Genomic DNA, 20,458 nt, shown 5'->3' with positions numbered 1-20,458 from the left:
GTAAGAGGTGCGAGTAGCCGCCCTCATGCTAATGACTCCGTCACCATGGTTTGAGATATGGTCGGTGTTAGGGCAGCCCGACAGGAATTTTGAGGTTCCAGCGTCAATGCTCTTCTGGTTGTCTTAAATAAAGGACTGATTCACTGAAATATAGATTGGAAAGGCGCCAATTCAAACACTGCAATTTGAACCAATTCATTCAGTTTATTCCTTCAAGATGGTTTCAGCCACCATCTTGACCTCTGACCCAGCTGTCGATTTATGTGCATGCATAACATTTATAACATTAAAAACACATTAAAATGAAAGAATTTGCACTAAAACCATTAAACTTACCCATAATATTAATTACTTAATATTAGAAATGCCAGTTTCCCCTCCCTTCACCCATCCACCCTCCCTCTCCCTCTCCCTCCCCCCACTGCCCCCCACCCCTACTTCCCCACAGACCTGCTTCACTTTGGGGCCTGGACTTGATCTCGGTTTCAGTTGGAGTCTCACCTGAGCCTCGGGTGCTGGGAGTTTCTGCTCTTGTGGACAAATGCTCTGTGTGTGTGTGTGTGTGTGTGAGAAATGGAGAAGATGCATCTTAGGAGTTGTAGCCTGTGGAACTACAATGCCCAGTGTGCATCACAACAATGTGCATCACCAGGTAGAAAATCGACAACTAACCAACGATGAGGCACAAAAATAGAATAAGTAAAACAATTTTTTTAAAGTTTAATTTTCTCAGCATTTTATATAGTTTAAGCCAATAAGTAAAAATTCTGAGCTTGAAGGTTTGGGAAGAGCTTTTCTTTTTGTGTCGCTGAGGGGATTGATGTTTACGTCAGGGTCAGAAGACAATGTCTATGAGGTGCTCTGATGCTGAGCTTGGACATTGTGGGTGCAGTCAGTGAGTCATCCCTGGCTCAGACCAAAGCCAGTGACCAGCTGTACACAGTCTGGTTATAGGAGGCATGACAAACTTAGGATAAACTTCTCTGGTGCAGCTCAATACCAATGTGACCTTCTACAAATCCAATGTGGGAAGTAAATGGCAGAGAGAAAATAATCTTTAGATCTTAGTCATACAAATAACCAGGTCCTGGGCTTATCACAAACAACACCACAGGAGACCTTGTACAAAACAATCCACAACAGAAAAGGCTTCACATTGAGATGTTCACGGGTACTATAAAATTAAATTACCAATTTTGTTTGTGGCGGGCATGTTATGGTGTCAGAAGCAACATGGAACTTTAATTAAAATGACATTAATCCTGCATTTAGGAGTCAGCAGCTTCTTTTATTTTATTCAGTATAAAATCTGGAGATTTGAAGAATATCGAGAAAGCCATGCTTTCATTGTACTTACCTTTAAAAACTGTGGTATGACTAGACGCACAGTAGCCACAAGGCAGACTTGTTCTTTTGCTGCAGGTCTAAATGACCTTGAAATGGCTGATTCAAAGCCATTACAAGAAGACATAGGCACTGGAATGACAATAATGCCTTTTCAGATCACAAATAACTATTTCGCTTCAACTATTACATGCACAGTAAAGACGTGATTGTAAAAACAATGTGCAACGACTGTAAAAGCTGAATTTAAAAACTGGATACATCCTTCTAATTCAGTTCTTTAGAAAATATAGGTTGCTCATGGCAAAAAAAAGCTTTATCTCATTATTTCATAGTTTAGTAAAAGATTTGTTAAATCATGTTTGATCTCTTGTTGATCTTGCAATAATTAACAAGAGCAGGACATGTAAAAGGGTGCAATTTAAACTCACCAAGATTGTGAAATCTAAAGTTTCCTATAAATTTTACATATTCATACGTAAGGGATTCTTTTGGATCTAACGATCCTCTTGACAAATGACAACAGAATTCGATGTGATTTTGATCTAGAAAAAGGAAGGAAAGCTGCTATTATTATTGGACTTTTATTATCAGGTTACTTTGGGACATTTTTACAAATTAAAGAGTGAATCTGCCCATGTTATTTTCAATTGCTATTTTTAAATAAATTATACCACAGTGAACAATGTAATTGTAACTTTAACACAAAAATTGTATGTTTTCCTATGAACACATTCTTTTAAAAAAGTAATGATTCAATGGCTCTCAGATATAATTCTCCGGGCTGAACCTGCAAATAACATTGCATCTTTCCATCACAGGAGCTAATAAGGGTTCTTTCTTACTGTACTGTGGCTTGTGCTATATTGTCTTCCCGCTGAATTTTTGGTTAAAAGAAAAATAAATGAATGTTTTATTAATGGCAAATTTTTGCAGGAATTAAGTCTAAACTGGCGGGATGGAAATTTTCTTTGCCTTCTCCTCCTGAGACATCCTGAGGGAAATGAGTTTGGGGTAGACTCAATGGGGTCAATTCTCAGTGCCCTTGAATGGCATTAATGGATAGTAATGGTCTCAATATGGGGTCGGTAGCCTTACCGCCTGCTATGTCTGTTTGGCGCCCCGCAGCTCGTCTGCTGAATTTAAATGAGGCCGGAGGGATCAAACTGACGGGGGCCTCTTTGCCCCTGGAATGGGCGGCCAACCAGCTTACTCCAGTGGTCAGCCGTCCAATGGTCAAAATAGACACCAACCTGTTCCCAGGAGACACCAACCCAATAACAGTAACATATAGCTGTCAATTACTGGGCCTATTGTGACCCTGGGTTTTTCCCCCCTTTTATTTGCCTCTCCCAGGAGATTATTTGGCTGCTGGAGGGTGGGAAGTGTCTAATCACGGTGCTCCAGGCATCACGAATGTGGGGCAGGCTTGTCGGACCAGCTGGTCTTCTTCTGCCCGTCATTTTCGCATGTTCGTATGTAAACAGTGATCTGGTGAGAATAGATGGTGGGGATTACACGCGGGACGTGCCAACCAGAATGGAGGAAGGAGGGGATTTGATTTTTAGGTTGCTGCCAGTTTATATTGGCATGCATCCGATTACTTTCGAATTTGACACGGTGATGAGATTTGCATAGGAGGTAAAGCTGATATTGAGATGAATCGAATTGCCATTGTAAAAAAAAAAGATTATTTTACGGGTTTTTGAAATGCGATGAAATTTCAATCAGTCATTGCAATTTTTTTACAAGTGCTCAGACTAGTTTTCTTCTGGAGGTGATTAGTCACAGCTAACAAGTAGGTAAAAGCGATGTTATTGCTTTAACCATCTCGTGCATCCAAAACAGACCAGCAGTACAAAAGGAATTCACCACCACCTTCTCAAGGGCAATTAGGGATGGGCAATAAATGCTGGCCTCGCCAGCGACGCCCACATCCCATGAACAAATAAAAAAAAAATTCTGAATACAATGTGCTGACCAAAATGTGTTAATTGTGGAATTGCGCAAAAAGTTGAAAGAATTTCTTTGTCTCCGGGATCAGCACCACAGGGAACTTAGAAGCAATCAAACCCATCCCTTAATCATTCTTAACAGTAGTCCAGCTTCCTCATGCCTTTTGAGACATTTGCCACTATAAATATAACTGACTGATCAGCAATAAGTCATCGGTACATTCTGTGTTCAGCCCAGTGGTTTACTGACATTATCATTAACACGGAGAGAAGATGTTTACATTCTCAGGCCTACATCAGCAGTGTAATGTCTATGATTTCTTTAAGCATCACTGATCTCTGCAGCAAACCATGCATCAATTCACGTGACAGCAACTTGCTTCCTCATTTAAAAATAAGAATCGCTGGGATATAACGACAGTCCGAACGTTACATATGTCAAACGTGTGTGCTGTCTGCATGGAAACCTGGGATTAAATTTCACTGAAGGCTGTGCACAGGCAGAATTAAATTATAGGTTCGATTTTCCCCATTAGAACAACTTTACCTCCAGCACAAGTTGTGTCGGTATCTTGGCTTCAAACATGCACACAAAAAAAAAATGGTAAAATAACTTGCTTTTATAAAGCAGCTATCACGACCTTAGGACCTGCTTTCCAGCCAATGAAGTACTTTTGAAGTGTAGTCACTGTTGTAATGTAGGAAACGCAGCAGCCAATTTGCGCACAGCAAGGTCCCACAAACAGCAATGTGATAATGACCAAATCATCTGTTTTAGTGATGTTGTTCGAGGGATAAATATTGGCCTGGACAACGGGGAGAACTCGCTGCTCTTCTTCGAAATAGTGCTCTGGGATCTTTTACATCCACCTGAGAGGGCAGATGGGGCCTGAGTTTAATGTCACATCTGAAAGACAACACCTCTAACTCCCTCAGTACTGCACTGCAAAGTCAGCCTCGATTTTGTGCACAGGTCTCTGGACATGGGACTTGAACCCACAACCTTCTGATTCAAAGAGGTGAAAGTGCGACCCACTGAGCCACAGCTGACACCTAGCAGCAGGACTGGAATCATCGCCCCCCACCCCCCGTCCCACTGATTGTGGCTATGCACACACTGGTACTGTGGTTATGTTAGCTGAAATCAGAGTTCATTGATACTTTGTACGCTTCACCAGGTAATTATTCTCCGCGGAGGTAAATTAGAAACAAAAATAAATGCAGATGTGACGAACAAACAATTATCCGAGCAGGAAATTTTTAAAAAAGGGTGGAAGTGCAAAAGTTTGGGGTGGATTTTCCTTATCCTGCACCTGGGTGAATTGGGTTTCTCACTATTCACACTGGGAGCAGTGTGAATAGTGAGAAACCATAAGTCCAATTTTCCATCCACCGACATGCACATCTCTCTGCCTGACTTTTCTCCATTCCCTCTGCTCAGATGGTCAATGGGCTCAAGCATGGGACCAGAAAGCCAATCCCTTTATTTTTTCTTAAAAGTGAGCTTTTATTGGGAAATAAATCTCGACAGACTGGAGTGTCATTTTAAGTACAGTATTCTTTCAATAGAGTGCCCTCTCACATTCCTAAAAAGGAATTGAATACATACTTAAAGGAAAAATTTGCAGGGCTATGGGGTAAGAGTGGGGGAGTGGGACTAATTGGATAGCTCTTCCAAAGAGCTGGCACAGGCATGATGGGAAGAATGGCCTCCTGCTGGGCTGTAAGATCTATGATTCTATGATACCTAAAGCAGTGCTGCAATCTGCTGGTTTTGCAACTCCTGCTTCTTCCCAAAACTTTGATGTGGTTTTACATTATTTATTGACTCATTTTTGAGTCTTTTCTTTTGCACTTTTTGTTTTCTTTTGGTATAACGTTTGAACCTGAAAAGTTGGTTACAGATTGCTGTGTCTTTTGTTTTACCCCCTGTCTGAAACTCCCAACTGTTAAACGTGTGAAAATAGGTCACCAAGAAAAATGACTCATCTATCAAAACACCAGATTCTCACAAAACAACATGCACAAACCATCTTAAATGTTAGCGGCTGTGCTTGCTAATAACACGTTCCCAATTCAGGCCCTGTACCAAACAATTTTAAAGAAATTTATGCCTTAGTCACAACTCTGCTTTGGGGGCGGGTCTGACTCTAACCCAGGGACTGTATGTAGGAAGATGTAAGGTTGTAAATTTTGCTCTCAAGTCTCTGGAGTGGGACTTGAACCCACAACCTTCTGCCATCAGACACAAAAGAGCCACCAACTAAGCCAAGGGTGACACCTATTGTATACACATACACCATGATCCAGCCAACTAGATTACTCCACAATCTGTGTTATCAGGCCAACAGGCTATCTTGCTGACTTCCACTGGTTACTGCTTCAGATGGATAAAAGAGCTGAATTCCAGAGGTGAGGTGAGAGTGACTGCTCTTGACATCATGGCAGCATTTGACCGAGTGTGGCATCAAGGAGCCCTAGTAAAACTGAAGTCAGTGGGAATCAGGGGGAAAACTCTTCATTGTTTGGAATCATACCTAGCACAAAGGAAGATGGTAGTGGTTGTTGGAGGCCAATCATCTCAGCCCCAGGAGTTCGTCAGGGCTGTGTCCAAGGCCCAACCATCTTCAGCTGCTTCATCAATGAACTTCCCTCCATCTTAAGTACAGAAGTGGGGATGTTCGCTGATGATTGCACAGTGTTCAGTTCCATTCGTAACCCCTCAGATAATGAAGCAGTCTGTGCCCGCATGCAGCAAGTCCTGGCCAATTTTACCACACCTCCACTACTTGCCTTTAAACAGCCACCCAACCTCAAACAGACCATCATTCGCAGCAAATTACCCAGCTTTCAGGAGAACAGCGTCCACGACACCACACAACCCTGCCACGGTAACCTCTGCAAGACATGCCAGATCATCGACACAGATACCACCATCACACGAGAGGACACCACCCACCAGGTACATGGTTCATACTCCTGTGACTCGGCCAACGTTGTCTACCTCATACGTTGCAGGAAAGGATGCCCCAGAGCATGGTACATTGGCGAGACCATGCAGACACTGCGACAACGGATGAACGGACACCGCGCAACAATCGCCAGACAGGAGCGTTCCCTCCCAGTTGGGGAACACTTCAGCAGTCAAGGACATTCAGCCACCGACCTTCGGGTAAGCGTACTCCAAGGCGGCCTTCGAGACACACGACAACGCAAAATCGTCGAGCAGAAATTGATAGCCAAGTTCCGCACCCATGAGGACGGCCTCAACCGGGATCTTGGGTTCATGTCATGCTACGAGTAACCCCACCAGCGAACAAAAGTTATCTGTTTTTAATATAACGGGTCATTTGCTGTCTTTCTCTTCCTTCCGGATGTTTCTATGTTTCTGCCTCTCTCTCTCTCTCTGTTTTTTTTTGGTTGTTTGTATATTCGGTGGTCCTGTAGATAACACCTCCCTGTCTGAACACTTTGATTGCCTTGGCAACGGGCAGTTGGAAAGACTATCTGTAATCACCAGGTATTGATCTGTGATTTACAAATGCGAAAGGTTCGAGGATTTCTTGACATTCACCTGAGGAAGGAGGAAGCCTCCGAAAGCTTGTGATTTTCAAATAAAATTGTTGGACAATAACTTGGTGTTGTAAAATTGTTGACAATTGTAAACCCCAGTCCATCACCAGCATCTCCACATGACTGGAATATAGTCAGAACTAAATCTTGGCTCCAGTGAAAACACCAATCTGACACAACAAAATCAGCACACTCTTACTCATGCTGATTTACAGGAAAAGCTCGCAATGGGACCTAAACACACCAATTATCTTGTACTCTCCTTATTCCTTATTTTCTAGTTTAACCTAGTCCCGTTAACCTTGGTTCCTTACATGCCTAAAGCAATTGACCTCTCCAAAGTTACTATCCCTGGCTGAGGAGATGCATGATGCTGTCAGCTTTTCTTCCCCTGCAAGTCGGATCACTTTTACAATCCTTAACTGCTCCTTCAAGCAATATGGCTGAGAGCTGCTAAATCTCACTTACTGAGGGCAAGTGAGTTTGAATTTAAAACAGGGATCCAAACTCTGGCACTCTTGTGGCTATCCAGTTCTCCATTGCTAAAGTTGATGGCCTGCCTCATTCTCTTTCAGATCAGCAAAAAATCTTTATAACACACATAAAACAGAACAGGAGCAGACTGAGATGATATCTTAAATCCATCTTCTGACGTGTTCATGATTTTTCCAATGAAATTGGAGCTTAGTATTAGCAGTGTGACACTTGTTTTTATAACAAAACAGATGGAAGCAGGGTACATACTGTTCAAGTAATCACGTGCAACCTGGTCTGTCATTAGGGTCTGGTTCGATAGCAGCTTGTAAACTTCCGCGTGTTCCCGTTCTGGGAGGAAATTCAATATATTTTGGTCCACTAGATCTGACTGGTACAAAAAAAAAGATGTTAACTTTTTAATGGAAGTTGTTCTCTCTTTCTCTTGTCTACATAATTGTTCACTTCCCCGTCCTTGTCTAACTCGAAAAAGAAACACACACATTTTCCGTTGCAATCTGATACCAGAGGCTGCTGAATAGAATCTCCAGCTCTGGAGAATTCCTCCTAATAGCTTGGCTGAAAGCAGATCTAGCCCATTACTTATACGAACAAGAGGTGTTAATTAATTACCTCAGTGCCACCTATTTTTCTTAACTTGCAAGCAAGAAAATAGGCAACTGTAAACAGAACTGCATAATCAGATGTGGAACATAGGAATAGGAGTAGGCCATTCAGCCCCTCGAGCTTGTTCTGCCATTCAATTAGATCATGGCTGACCTGTACTTCAATTCCATTTACCTGCCTTTGATCCATATCTCTTGAGGCCCTCACCTAACAAAAATCTATCCATCTCAGTCTTGAAAATTTCAATTGATCCCCAGCATCCATAGCCTTTTGGGGGAGAGAGCTCCAGATTTCCACGACCCTTTGCATGAATAAATCCTGATTTCAGTCCTGAATGGTCTAAGTCATATTCTTATTTGAATGGAGAAATACTACAAAATGCTGCGGTACAGGGGGATCTGGGTGTCCTCGTATGTGAAACACAAAAAGTCAACATACAGGTGCAGCAGGTAATCCGGAAGGCAAACGGAATATTGGCCCTTATTTCTAGGGGAATGGAGTATGAAAGCAGGGAAGTCATGCTACAACTGTACAGGGTGCTGGTGAGACCACACCTGGAGTACTGCGTACAGTTCTGGTGCCCTTATTTAAGGAAGGACGTACTTGCATTGGAGGCAGTTCAGAGAAGGTTCACTAGGTTGATTCCGGGTATGGAAGGGTTGTCATATGAGGAAAGATTGAACAGGTTGGGTCTATACTCATTGGAGTTTAGAAGAATGAGAGGAGATCTTATTGAAACATACAAGATTCTGAGGGGACTCGATGGGGTAGATGCTGAGAGGATGTTACCCCTCATGGGGGAATCTAAAACTAGGGGCATAGTCTCAGAATAAGGGGTCGCCCGTTTAAGACGGAAATGAGGAGGAATTTCTTCTCCCAGACGGTTGTGAATCTTTGGAATTCTTTACCCCAAAAAGCTGTGGAGGCTGAGTCATTGAATACATTCAAAGCCGAGTTAGACAAGTTTTTGATCAGCAAGGGAGTCAAAGGATATGAGGAAAGGGCGGGAAAGTGGAGTTGAGGTAAAAATCAGATCAGCCATGATCTCATTAAATGGCAGAGCAGGCTTGAGGGGCCGAATGGCCTACTCCTGCTCCTATCTCTTATGGTCTTATGGTCTATGGTAAGTCCAATTTTAAGATTATGCCCTCTTGTTCTGGATTTTCCCACCAGATGAAATAGTTTCTCTGTATCTGCCCTATTGCATCGCGTTATCGTTTTAAGCATCTAGATTAGATCACCCCTCAACCTTCTAAACTCAAGGAAATACAAGCCAAGTTTATGCAACCTGTCCTCATAATTTAACCCTTAAGCTGGTGAATCTGCACCATACACCTTCCAAGGCCAATCTAACCTTCCTGAGGTTCGGTACCCACAGTGCTCCAGATGGGGTCTGACCAAGATTAACCCTGAGCACTACAATGATCATTGTCAGCTTCTGTACTTATCCAGCATTAAGGTCTGTACTTGGGGTGATGTAATTTAGTTCTTGTTGTCCCTGGAAACAGCTTAAATTGTTTGAGCTGTCTCAGACAGCATGTTCCCAAACTAAATCATCATATAACCAAACAAGGAGAAACAGAAATTATTCAAGAGGTAGTTGGATGCTGTGATGGGGGAGGGGTGAGTATCGGTTTCTATGAAAGGTGAGCTAGTTGGGCTGAATAACCTCCTTCATCTGAACTTAATGGGGATCTTGTGAATACTGAGGAAGAGAATGGGGACATTAAACAGCTCCAAACCAGTCAGTTTTGTGGCTGCATATTAAGATTGAACAAAGTAACATCCCTCTGTGCACTCGCATGTGCACACACACGCAACACCAGCGTTGCGAACTCTGGTTGGACATATTCCTGGAGGTTTCATCACATGACCTCCCGCCTCCAACTCACTCAAAGAGCCTTTTTTCTCATCTGCAATATTTTTCTAATTAATAAACAAAAGTGTTCAAAGAAAATGCAAAAAGACACAATTTTTTTTAACGGCCCTCTGATTTTTTTCTCTCCCGGTTGTTGCTCGTAGCAGTGTCCAGGAGATTAATCTTTAATTCCTGGAGACTTCAGGACAATCCTGGAGGGTTGGCAAACCTAATGCACACATACACACGCGCACACACATACACGGGCAACACTTAATTACTAAAATGTCAATTCCCTTCTTTAGTTCAAAGCGAAATGAAAACTTGGTGATGTTCCAAGCTTGTCCTCTGCTGGTAAAGGGTGGAAAAAAACTGATCTTGTCTCTAGTAAATCTTGGATTTAGCTTATTGCTACCACACTGTTTAAGTTTCAATAAAATTTCAATGCAATACTCTAGTGACTATTGTACTTCGGGTACGGTAGCATAGTAGTTATGTTACTGGACTAGTAATCCAGAGGCCTGGACTAAAATCTGGAGTCATGAGTTCAAATCCTGCCACGGCAGCTGGCAAATTTAAAATTAATTCAATTAATTAAAATAAAATCTGGAATTAAAATACTAGTATCAGTAATGGTGGCCATGAAACTACCAGATTGTTGTAAAAACCCATCTGGTTCACTAATGTCCTTCAGAGGAAGGAAACCTGTCATCCTTACCTGGTCTGGCCTATATGTGACTCCAGACCCACAGCAATGTGGTTGATTCTTAATTGCCCTCTGAAATGGCCTAGCAAGCCACTCAGTTGTAAAATCTCACAGCACTGTGGGAGAACCGTCACCACATGGACTGCAATGGTTCAAGAAGGCAGCTCACCGCCACCTTCTCAAGGGCAATTAGGGATGGGCAATAAATGCCGGCCTTGCCAGTGACGCCCACATCCCATGAACGAATAAAAAAAAAACTTGGCAAGATAACCTTCATGTAATTAGGTTATTGAAGACATGTATCAGCACCTCAGCTACATTGGCTGGATGCGCAGAAGGCAGCAGAATGCCCCTCTTCTATTAACAAACAGCTTGAGAAATTGACATTCAAACAACACACATTACTGGTTAGGACACGATGGTCCTTTAGGAGAATTTCCTGAGCAGTGTGGCTAGCAACATCGTCTTGGGGCTGAGAATCTTAACAGTTTTTTCATTTAGTTGCCGGTCATTCCCCTCTTCACTTTGGGCCTCTTTGGTGAACACCAATTCTACATGCCTGAGCTTCGATGGTGACGCCTTGGGATGCTTTACTATGTTAAAGGTACTATATAAATGCACATTATTGTTGTTGTTGTTGTTGTTGTGGTGGTGTCAGCAGGCTATTTGAACTTGGAATTGTTGCAACCGAGCCACTTCCTGTTTTCACCCAATATCCGCTTTTAATCAGGAATAATTGGACAGTGGTTAGGACTAGGAACCCCGCTGATCGTAGAATCATACAGCACAGAAGGAGGCCAGTCAGCTCATCGTTGCTGTGCTCTTTGAAAGAGCCATCCAATTAGTCCCACTCCCCTGCTCTTTCCCCATCGCCCTGCAAATTTTTCTTTTTCAAGTATTTATCCAATTCCCTTTTGAAAGTTACTATTGAATCTGCTTCCAGCACCCTTTCAGGCAGCGCATTCCAGATCGTAACAGGATTATTTCCCCCCTCACTCGAGCAGGGATATGAAGGCCAATTGTAGCACCTCTACCACTGCCCTGACAGAGATCAGTGAACTCAGCACAGACTAGGGATTGAGACTGGGACTTTTTTTCTGGGTTTTACTGCACTGTCTGAAAGGGTGGTGGAAGCTGAATCAATAGTAACTTTCAAAAGGAAATTGGATAAGTACTTGAAGTGAAAAAATTTACAGGGCTATGGGGTAGGTCATTCTATGATTCTATGGGGTAGGTCATTCTATGATTCTATGGGGTAGGTCATTCTATGATTCTATGGGGTAGGTCATTCTATGATTCTATGGGGTAGGTCATTCTATGATTCTATGGGGTAGGTCATTCTATGATTCTATGAGTCATGCATCTAACCATGGAACCGTGATTTCTTGGCAGCTTGTGAAAACCTGCCTAAAGTAAAGTTTTAATAACGAAATGAGTTAATTGCTAAACTGGTGCAGTTAATGCTTCAATGATTAATTTCTTTAAAGAGGAGCTAGTTGGGCATGAGGTTAAGAATGGAACTGAAGGTAATAAGGAGAGGGTGCAGATGATCAACTTTACTGTGCAACGCCATGTCATCTCTGCTCTGCAACAGTTCAGAGTTGAATAATATATAGATTGTCCTGCAGTTTTGACTACCTGCAGAGATCAGAGAGAATTTCCCAGGGATGAATTAAGTTGGGAAAAGTCCATGAAAGCACGATTTGTCCTTCACAGGATATAGGCTGGAAGGGACAAATAGTTTTTTTCTGGTTTCATGCTTTCTTATGTTAACTTGGGTTCTAAGTTGTGAGAGGTGCAGATAAATCTGGTCAAATAATGCTTCATTTAGCAATCGGAAGTGAATATTAGGAATTTAAATGGTGAATCCCTGGTTTTCACCCTGACATTGACAGATATATAAATGTGGGTTCCTTGTTTGCTATCTTTCATCTGTTTGCAGGGCACACGATTTGGTGTGATATTTCACAATGAACCCTCCAGCAATTGTATTAATTAGGTTCTAGCTGTTCTTCAGGTTATCGTTCTTTTACTAGGTCCTCCTGAGTAGACCATACACTGGTCTGACGAGCAGCGTATCAAATGAAGTCCATTCATGGCAGACCATGGGTTATAAGTGACTTTCAGCTTTCTGTGACCAACCTACCCACACTGAGGAGTCTGTCATGATTTCAGTTCTACAATTATATATCCAGTTTCATCCTATCCATTCTTATGGAACCGAACCCTTTAATCATCCTTATCTCATGGTTTATTTCCTTTGGGATGCTATCCATCTCATTATTCTTTTTATCGACTTGGGAATGAATACAATTGCTGGAATTGCGGCCTTCATGCATCATCCTTCAGGCTCATTCCCATCTGAAGAGCTGCCCCCTTCCTGAGCTCAGGAGCTCCCCTCTTTATCAGCCATCACTCTTAGCTTCTGATGAGTTGTGCGCATTCCATTAATAATCTGACCAACATCTTATGGTGGCTCTCTGTTTTCTTGAAGATAAGCTGGGTGCTGAGATACTGTTTAACAAGTGGCAGAAACCACTTGTTAAACAGTATCTCAGGGGCTGCTCTTTCAAAACTGAGATGAGGAGAAACTTCTTCACTCAGAGGGTGGTAGGTCTGTGGAATTTGCTGCCCCAGGAAGCTGTGGAAGCTACATCATTAGATAAATTTAAAACAGAAATAGACAGTTTCCTAGAAGTAAAGGGAATTAGGGGTTATGGGGAGCGGGCAGGAAATTGGACATGAAGCTGAGTTCGGATCGGTCAATGCCCTGTGGGTGGCGGAGAGGGCCCAGGGGCTATGTGGCCGGGTCCTGCTCCGACTTCTTGTGTTCTTTAGATTTGTGGTTGGGATCAGATCAGCCATGATCTTATTGAATGGCGGAGCAGGCTCGAGGGGCCGATTGGCCTACTCCTGCTCCAATTTCTTATGTTCTTATGTTCTAACCCCTCAGTTTTCAGCCTGAGTATTCACTCACCATCTAAGAGCCTGTAGAGCGAGTATCTCAGCTTATGCAACTGTGGAGCTATAATATAGCTGAGACTGGCCGTGTGCCCACCCACCATCTGTACCTTCATATCACCAGCAGAAGGCTGCTAAAAGTTTATTTTCTCCCCCCCGCCTCCCCCCTCCCACCATTCCCCTATCACTTATTTGGGGGTACCAAGGCCAATTTTAAGCCTTGGTGCTATCTCATGCGGTGCATTTATTCACTGAAAAACTTGATGCCTTTATCTAGTTGTCATGGCATTATACAGCCTTAGAGGAGTGGGTAACACTGACCAGATTGTTTGAGGCAGCTGAATGATAGGTAAGTGATATCCCTGGACCCCTTCTAATTTGTCAGGATTTCAGGTACAGTTGGTAAAGTAACGGTTTCTCATCTTTGTCCATTGAAAAGCTCTTTCACTGACTATAGGCCTCGGCCTCCCTTTTATTCTGAGTTGTACCTTCTGTTAGGATGTGAAGGGATAAATAGGATTAGATTGGTCCTTTGTAACTCCTGATTGGCGACTGAGGTGTCACGATGTCATCACAAATCGGATGATACCAAGGTTTAAATCCGTGTTAACATAACAGTGATTTGCCACAGTATTTAAGATCATATGTTTACGACTTCATAAATTCCTTATAAAACTGAATTTAGCATAAGAGATATGGAAGGTACTCCCATATTTCAGCCCAGTAATGTTGCACTAACATTTACAACCAGTAACTGATAAAGTATGTTATATTCTGCATGTGGAACTTCCATGTAATTTATGATCTTTGCTCAAGCCTGCAGCTGTTCTAGTTACACCGGTAAGTTTGCAGAGACATCCAAAAATATACAGTATTCTTTCAAAACTTTCAGCTGCTGAGAAGGAATGAGTGAATAAGAATTCAAGGTAGAAATGTTCGCTGGAACAATTGAATGGCTACAGGTCACAGTTAAGAAAGCCGCAAGTGTAGTGCTTTGAGTTTCAATCTGAGCTGCACAATGGAGAATTCTCACTATGGGAATAACCTCTGCCTTGCCTGCAGCCGTTTAATGGTCCCTATCTACGCTTACAGAATAAAGCAATTTAAGATCACTTTTGCAGCAGCAATCCGCGGCTGAAATCAATCTGCTTTCTCATTTGTCTCGCCTGACACGATAGTTTCTCATTTACAAACCACGCAAAGTTGCAAGTGCAAAGGGACGAAATGTCATCAAATAATTCTGCAGCACACTTACCGGTAAATGCCCAAGTAATGAAGAAACACTGTCAGAGATATAAATAATGTTTCCGTCAGCACTAAGTGCTATGAGAAACCCATCTAAAGCCTAAAAAGGGGAAAAAAAGAAACACAGCCATCATTACTTAAGTGAAATATATGTTTCTATCTGCTTTTGAACTAAGAACTCTTGGCAAGTCTATCAATCTCAGTTTTGAAATTTTCAATTGACCCCCAGTCTCAACAGCTTTTTGGGGGAGATAGTTCTAGATTTCCATTACCCTTTGTGTGAAGAAGTGCTTCCTGACATCACCCTCGAACGGCCTAGCTCTAATTTTAAGGTTATGCCTCCTTGTTCTGGACTCTCCCACCAGACAAAATAGTTTCTATCTTTCTACCCTATCAAATCCTTTAATCATCTCACACACCTTTGGTTTCTTTGTCGATGTTATAACTTATATTTTGTCAGCCGGATGTCTGACACACATAGAAACCTATCATCATATTTAAGAGTCTCCAAACAAAAGCTACTGAGAAACCTACACATGCAGAATTTCCATTCCCCATATGGAACACACACTCTCTCATCCCATAGCAACACATCCTACTTACCAAAGTCCAGTGAATTTAGGCGCAGGTTGGCTGAGCCAAAGGTTTAGGAATCCCAAGTACGTGCAGGAGCGCTGCTGCAGCTTAACTAGCTAAACCACATAGCTAACCAGTACAAAGTACAGAACACTGGTAAGTTTCCTGTCGTCTGTCCAGCTAGGAATAACCTCGCCATTGGGGCATTTGCTCGCATGATTATCTGGAGGCGGGTGTTAGAAGAATCCCAGCCCTCCCAGTGACAGATCTTCCCTTGCAGATTCCATTAATGAACCAGGGTGTCTGATCAACTACCAACAATGCCCTGGAATGCAGTGGACTTGCCTGGTTCAGATACCAGATTATCGAGACTACTGTGATTTGGTTCCGAACTTCGTACAACGGGTGTGTCATCTTGAAGCCACCTGAATCCCAAAGATACCCCATTTAACCCCAACCTCACCCCCTCATCCCACAGAAAAATAGTCACCAGTTGGTCGCTATGGCTACTGTTTGTTGATGCAATAAGGTTTCCACATTAGTGGACGACACACAATGAGGTTGATCTGAGTACAATCCAAATTTTGGTGCGAGATGTGAGATTACCTTGGAGTCTCATGTCACTAATGCTTCTAACTGATTGGGGAAAAAAAACAGGCACCAAAGCCAATGATTTAACCTTCAAGCTTAAATATTAAAAAGATCATAGGTGATTCTCTGGACCACCTTTATGCTTCTGAAACTGTTCAATTTCTACTAACTTTTAAAAAGTTTCACTGACATTCCAACATCAGTGGGTGGAGCACTGTGCATGTGTTTAAATGTGTACTTGTAGAAATGTGCACATGTATAAATGTGCATGTGTTTAAGTGTGCATGTGTTGAAATGTGCACATTTAAGTGTGCACGTGTGGAAATGTGCTCGTGTTTAAACGTGCACGTGTTTAAGTTTGCAGGTGTGTAAGTATGCATACACAGACCTCCGCTTTGCCCAAGTACAGAACTGTGCATTACAAGAGGCACAATTTGGTGTGACCAGCTCTCATTGCACTAAAGCAAGTACTGGTGGCAGCAGCTTTCTATAGTATTAACAAGGATGTAACGGATCTGTGCATAGCTGCACGCGCACAATAAAATTGCTAACATTTAACAACATCAAGCTCGAGGTTTTTCTTTTTGCAATTCCTAATCATATTAATGATACTAAAAGTGCAGAGGAAATCGTGTTTATTTTGCGTGTGGCCACGGTGGAATTCTGGAGGTAGCAAAGTGCAGAAGCAGTTGTTCCAAACCAATGGTTCGAAGGAAAACCTCATCATATTCTATTTGTTACTTCACACTTATCCTTACTCTGTGGTCTCAACTGAACAGTAGTTTAATGGGAAGAGGACTTTTACAGCTGGTGCTTCCATGTGACCTCAATGTCCTAAAGCTGGGTGCACAGTGGAAAATGTTCAATTTTCTAGGGCTGATGCTCAGCATTTAATACATCTGCATAACACAGAAAATTTACTAACTGATTTCTCCATGCTTCAGTTGCAGAGCCAAAACCTAAAAAATTTTCTCAACTTTAATGAGTGTGATTGCAGTTCAAAAGTAATTTGGGATGTCCTGGGAATGTGATAAGGCGCAGTATAGATGTAAATTTCTTTCTTTCACTGGATAAAACCTACAGGGATGCACTTGATATCGATGTGTTCCATGGTAGTTACACTAACCCTATTGCTTGCTAATCAACGCAGACACATCTGAAAACCATAGGAACTTGTAATATTGGCCCTTAAATTGCTCTGAGTGGTGAACCAGCAGTGCTCGCTGCTCATGAGATTTAAATTCACCCACTAGGTTACTGTGTTCTTTTTGGCGGCAACTGCCTTGATCTGTGACTTCAAAAAACTGCAGCGTTCTTTCCCGGGCTGTGTGAGCTGGGAGAGGATCGCTAAAGGCTCCTCAAACAATCAGCTTGAAGCAAGCCACGCTGCGAGAACCAGGAGGTGAAACATTAACAAACCGTGCAGACTAAAAACCAGGAAGTGCCTGATAAGGTTAGTAAATGTACTATAAAATGAGATAGAGAAAAGACTGAGATAAAAGAGGCAGAATGAAAAAGTGAAAAAAAAATAATGTTTTAATTTACAGTTTTTCTTAAATGTCCAAAAACTATTAAAATCAGGAGTAATGAGACTCCACATTTTTAAAAGTTAATTTTCAGTGCCAGAGAGGTTGTTTGGCATTCATTAATACTTACCAGGCCATTAAAAGTTAGTTTAGATCTAAGAAAACTCAGCGTGCCTTTCCTGTGGCGAGATTAATTCATTTCCAGCTATGATGTGGAGATGCCGGTGATGGACTGGGGTGGACAAATGTAAGGAGTCTTACAACACCAGGTTATAGTCCAACAGCTTTATTTGGAATCACAAGCTTTCGGAACTTTCCTCCTTCGTCAGGTGACTCACCTGACGAAGGAGGAAAGCTCCGAAAGCTTGTGATTCCAAATAAAGCTGTTGGACTATAACCTGGTGTTGTAAGACTCCTTACATTTCCAGCTGGGCAGGAAAGCAAGTTCACGCTGGTCCATTGATTGCAGCCAGCAAGGTCCCTTTAACTCGAAGCTTTCAGATCACCGGTGAATCAGGTAGAGCAAGTTCCAGGTTTCCGTGTTTGACTGCGCATGTGCGGTCACCAGAATTTGCTTTACCATTTGCCCATTAATGAGGGTGAGCGCTGTTAGGCGCACTGCTATTTTACGAGCAATTTCAGGCCCATTGTGTGTGCTGGGTGGCAAACAGGTTAATTTTTTAAAAATTCATTTTCGGGATATGAGCGTCGCTGGCAAGGCCGGCATTTATTGACCTAGTCGCCCTTGAGAAGGTGGTGGTGGGCCTTCTTGAACAGCTGCAGACCGTGTGGTGAAGATGCTCCCACAGTGTTGTTCGGGATGACTGCTGTTTTTTACACTAAGTAGGGTCGATTCAGGTAAAGAAGGACCATGCTGGATGACCACACATTTTTCCACTTTGCACCCAGTTTTGAGACATACCTCTGGTGAAAGCTATACTCCAATCATAACTACTTCTCAATCCACTCTCTACATCAGTGGTGCTTTCCAATCTCCAGCTCCGTGAAGCATTTGACCTCTGCGATGGAGATTGCTGAATTAGTGTGGGCAGTGCTGAACAGATTTTATTTACCTCTAACATCAACTGTGTGAACTCTTCATTACTAAGAAAGGAAGGCTTCCAGTCCTGTCTGATTTCACAAGCCTCTGTCTGAGCCGAGTGTTCTGAAAGGGAAAATATTTTTGAAACGACAGTCTGTCCAGTGAGAAAGACAGGTGCGAGAACAGGGTTGGACTACATTTTGTAAGTTAACTGTACAATCAACATGACATCAATGATCAAATCAGGCTAACCTTAGTTCAGTATGAAGAAATCCAGCTAGAAGTTTTGGCTTATTTCCCGTGCTTCCCATTTATGATTGAATGAAATGAACTCAACTTTTAAGAATAAGTTAGATAAATGGTTGAAGATAAACAGGAATAAAGCAAATATGGAAACGGGACGAGTGCACAGGATTAAGACTACTACTTCTGTGGAGGACAAACATGAACATGGACTGATTAGGCCGAACAGCCTGATTCCGAGTTGCAATTTCTAGGTTGCCATCGTTTTGAGGATCGCATTCCACTATCTGTGCTTAAGGCCTTGCCTACAGCACAGCAACGATGACCTGTCAATGTTTTGGCTTTCCTGTGAGAAATATATAAATAAAACTCAACACATTGGTCTTTATCTGGTCAAGGTGGCTGAGAACAGTGCAGTCCTTCTCTGTGAAGGAAAATGTAAAGCTGTGAAATCTGTTGTGGGAGGATGGGCGGTCTTAAGGTGATCTGCTGAGAATCATTTGTTTAAATATTATGGGGGAAAAAAGCTTTTAAGGTGGAACCTGTGGATTAAGTATGATTTTGAGTAAGTAGCCTACAAACACAGGCAATCTCGGCCCTTCGGGATTTAGTACAAAATTAATAACATTCTGTGACAAAGTGCAGGATAATAAACCAAAACGGTATTGTGGGTTTTTCAGTCTGGCACTAAACAGTGTTTGGTTTGTCCATAAACCGGGGCTTAGAAGTTCGATCACGCCTGAAAACAGTGGGGGGGGGGGGGGTGGGGGGGGGAGAGGGGGGCAGGGGGTGGGGCATATGCTCCACTTGTCTGTTCACGCTCCAGTTTGAGGCTCAAATTGTGGCTGCAGCAGGTGACCTAGATTGGTGACAGCCTCCTTGGTGAGCCGAAGGCGCCTGACACATTGCTCCTCAATGAAGTTGAGGTAGGAGAAGGCTGTGGGTATGGCCTCCTGCGCAGTGGCCTCCTCCTCCCTCTTCTCCTAGCAGCTCGTGCTCTCTCCTGTCTTCTCCGCTGCTCCCCCTCATTCTCCAGCCCTAAAGGCAGACCTACCAGACCAACTATGTATGTAAAAAAAAAACTGTATTGAAGACAGACAGAAAGCAATCCAGCACCAGCAAAAACCTGTTAGAAGTCAAAACTGAGTTGCAGAAGGCAGAAAATAGGCCAAAAACACCCAGAAGCAGCCTAAAAGGACAAACCAGCATCTAACCTGTATAGAGGGGAAGAGCCCTTTAAATAGCGCTGCTGCAGGCGTAGGACCCTAAATTAAATATTATAATAAGCCTTTTACACGCTTCCAGTGTGCACCCTGGATGTGTACAGAGGAGCTCAATCCAAAGTAGTGGGCATCGCACTTCCGGTGCAGAATGAGTGCATGCACACCACCCAGCAAATTCGACCCTTAGGCGCCCGTTGTATGCCTGTAAAACGGGTACAATATGATCAAATTTCTAGGCTCCTATCTCTGAAGGTGTAAGACCCATATAGCAGTTATGGGTCTTTAAAGACTTGATTTAGTTTAAAATTTAATTCTATACTTAGTATTAGGGATTCAAAAAATTTAGTGCCAAAGTTAGGTGATGGAGCAAAGCAGGTCGTCATGGTGATGCGAATGCAATTCAGGGCTAGTGTGAGAGGTTCAGGAGATGCTGCAGATCTTATGAAAGGGAAAAGATAATTACTGATTTATGTCGTTGAATGTTTTAAACTCTCCACAATTTCAGGATTTCTAG

The 20,458-nt window shown here is 42.6% G+C and overlaps 1 protein-coding gene across 3 annotated transcripts in view; it reads right to left on the bottom strand.

Annotated features, from left to right (window-relative positions):
* The window catches only part of npas2 (neuronal PAS domain protein 2), a 195,326-nt gene that overhangs the window by 41,893 nt on the left and 132,975 nt on the right, over positions 1-20,458 (bottom strand). The window contains exons 5-9 of one of the 3 annotated variants that reach the window (XM_067997284.1): positions 18,510-18,601; positions 14,754-14,843; positions 7,617-7,737; positions 1,776-1,889; positions 1,358-1,476 (exon numbers count right to left, since the gene is read on the bottom strand). In XM_067997284.1, the coding sequence (XP_067853385.1) occupies positions 1,358-1,476; positions 1,776-1,889; positions 7,617-7,737; positions 14,754-14,843; positions 18,510-18,601 (536 nt within the window). Of the gene's footprint in view, positions 1-1,357; positions 1,477-1,775; positions 1,890-7,616; positions 7,738-14,753; positions 14,844-15,277; positions 15,320-18,509; positions 18,602-20,458 lie in introns of those variants that run through there. The other 2 variants (XM_067997285.1, XM_067997286.1) reach the window with 2 other exon arrangements.

The sequence above is a fragment of the Heptranchias perlo genome, chromosome 15, assembly GCF_035084215.1.
Source record: "Heptranchias perlo isolate sHepPer1 chromosome 15, sHepPer1.hap1, whole genome shotgun sequence".
Classification (NCBI taxonomy): Eukaryota; Metazoa; Chordata; class Chondrichthyes; order Hexanchiformes; family Hexanchidae; genus Heptranchias; species Heptranchias perlo.
Note: the sequence above shows the minus strand (reverse complement) of the source record. Positions and strands in the feature narration are given on the sequence as shown.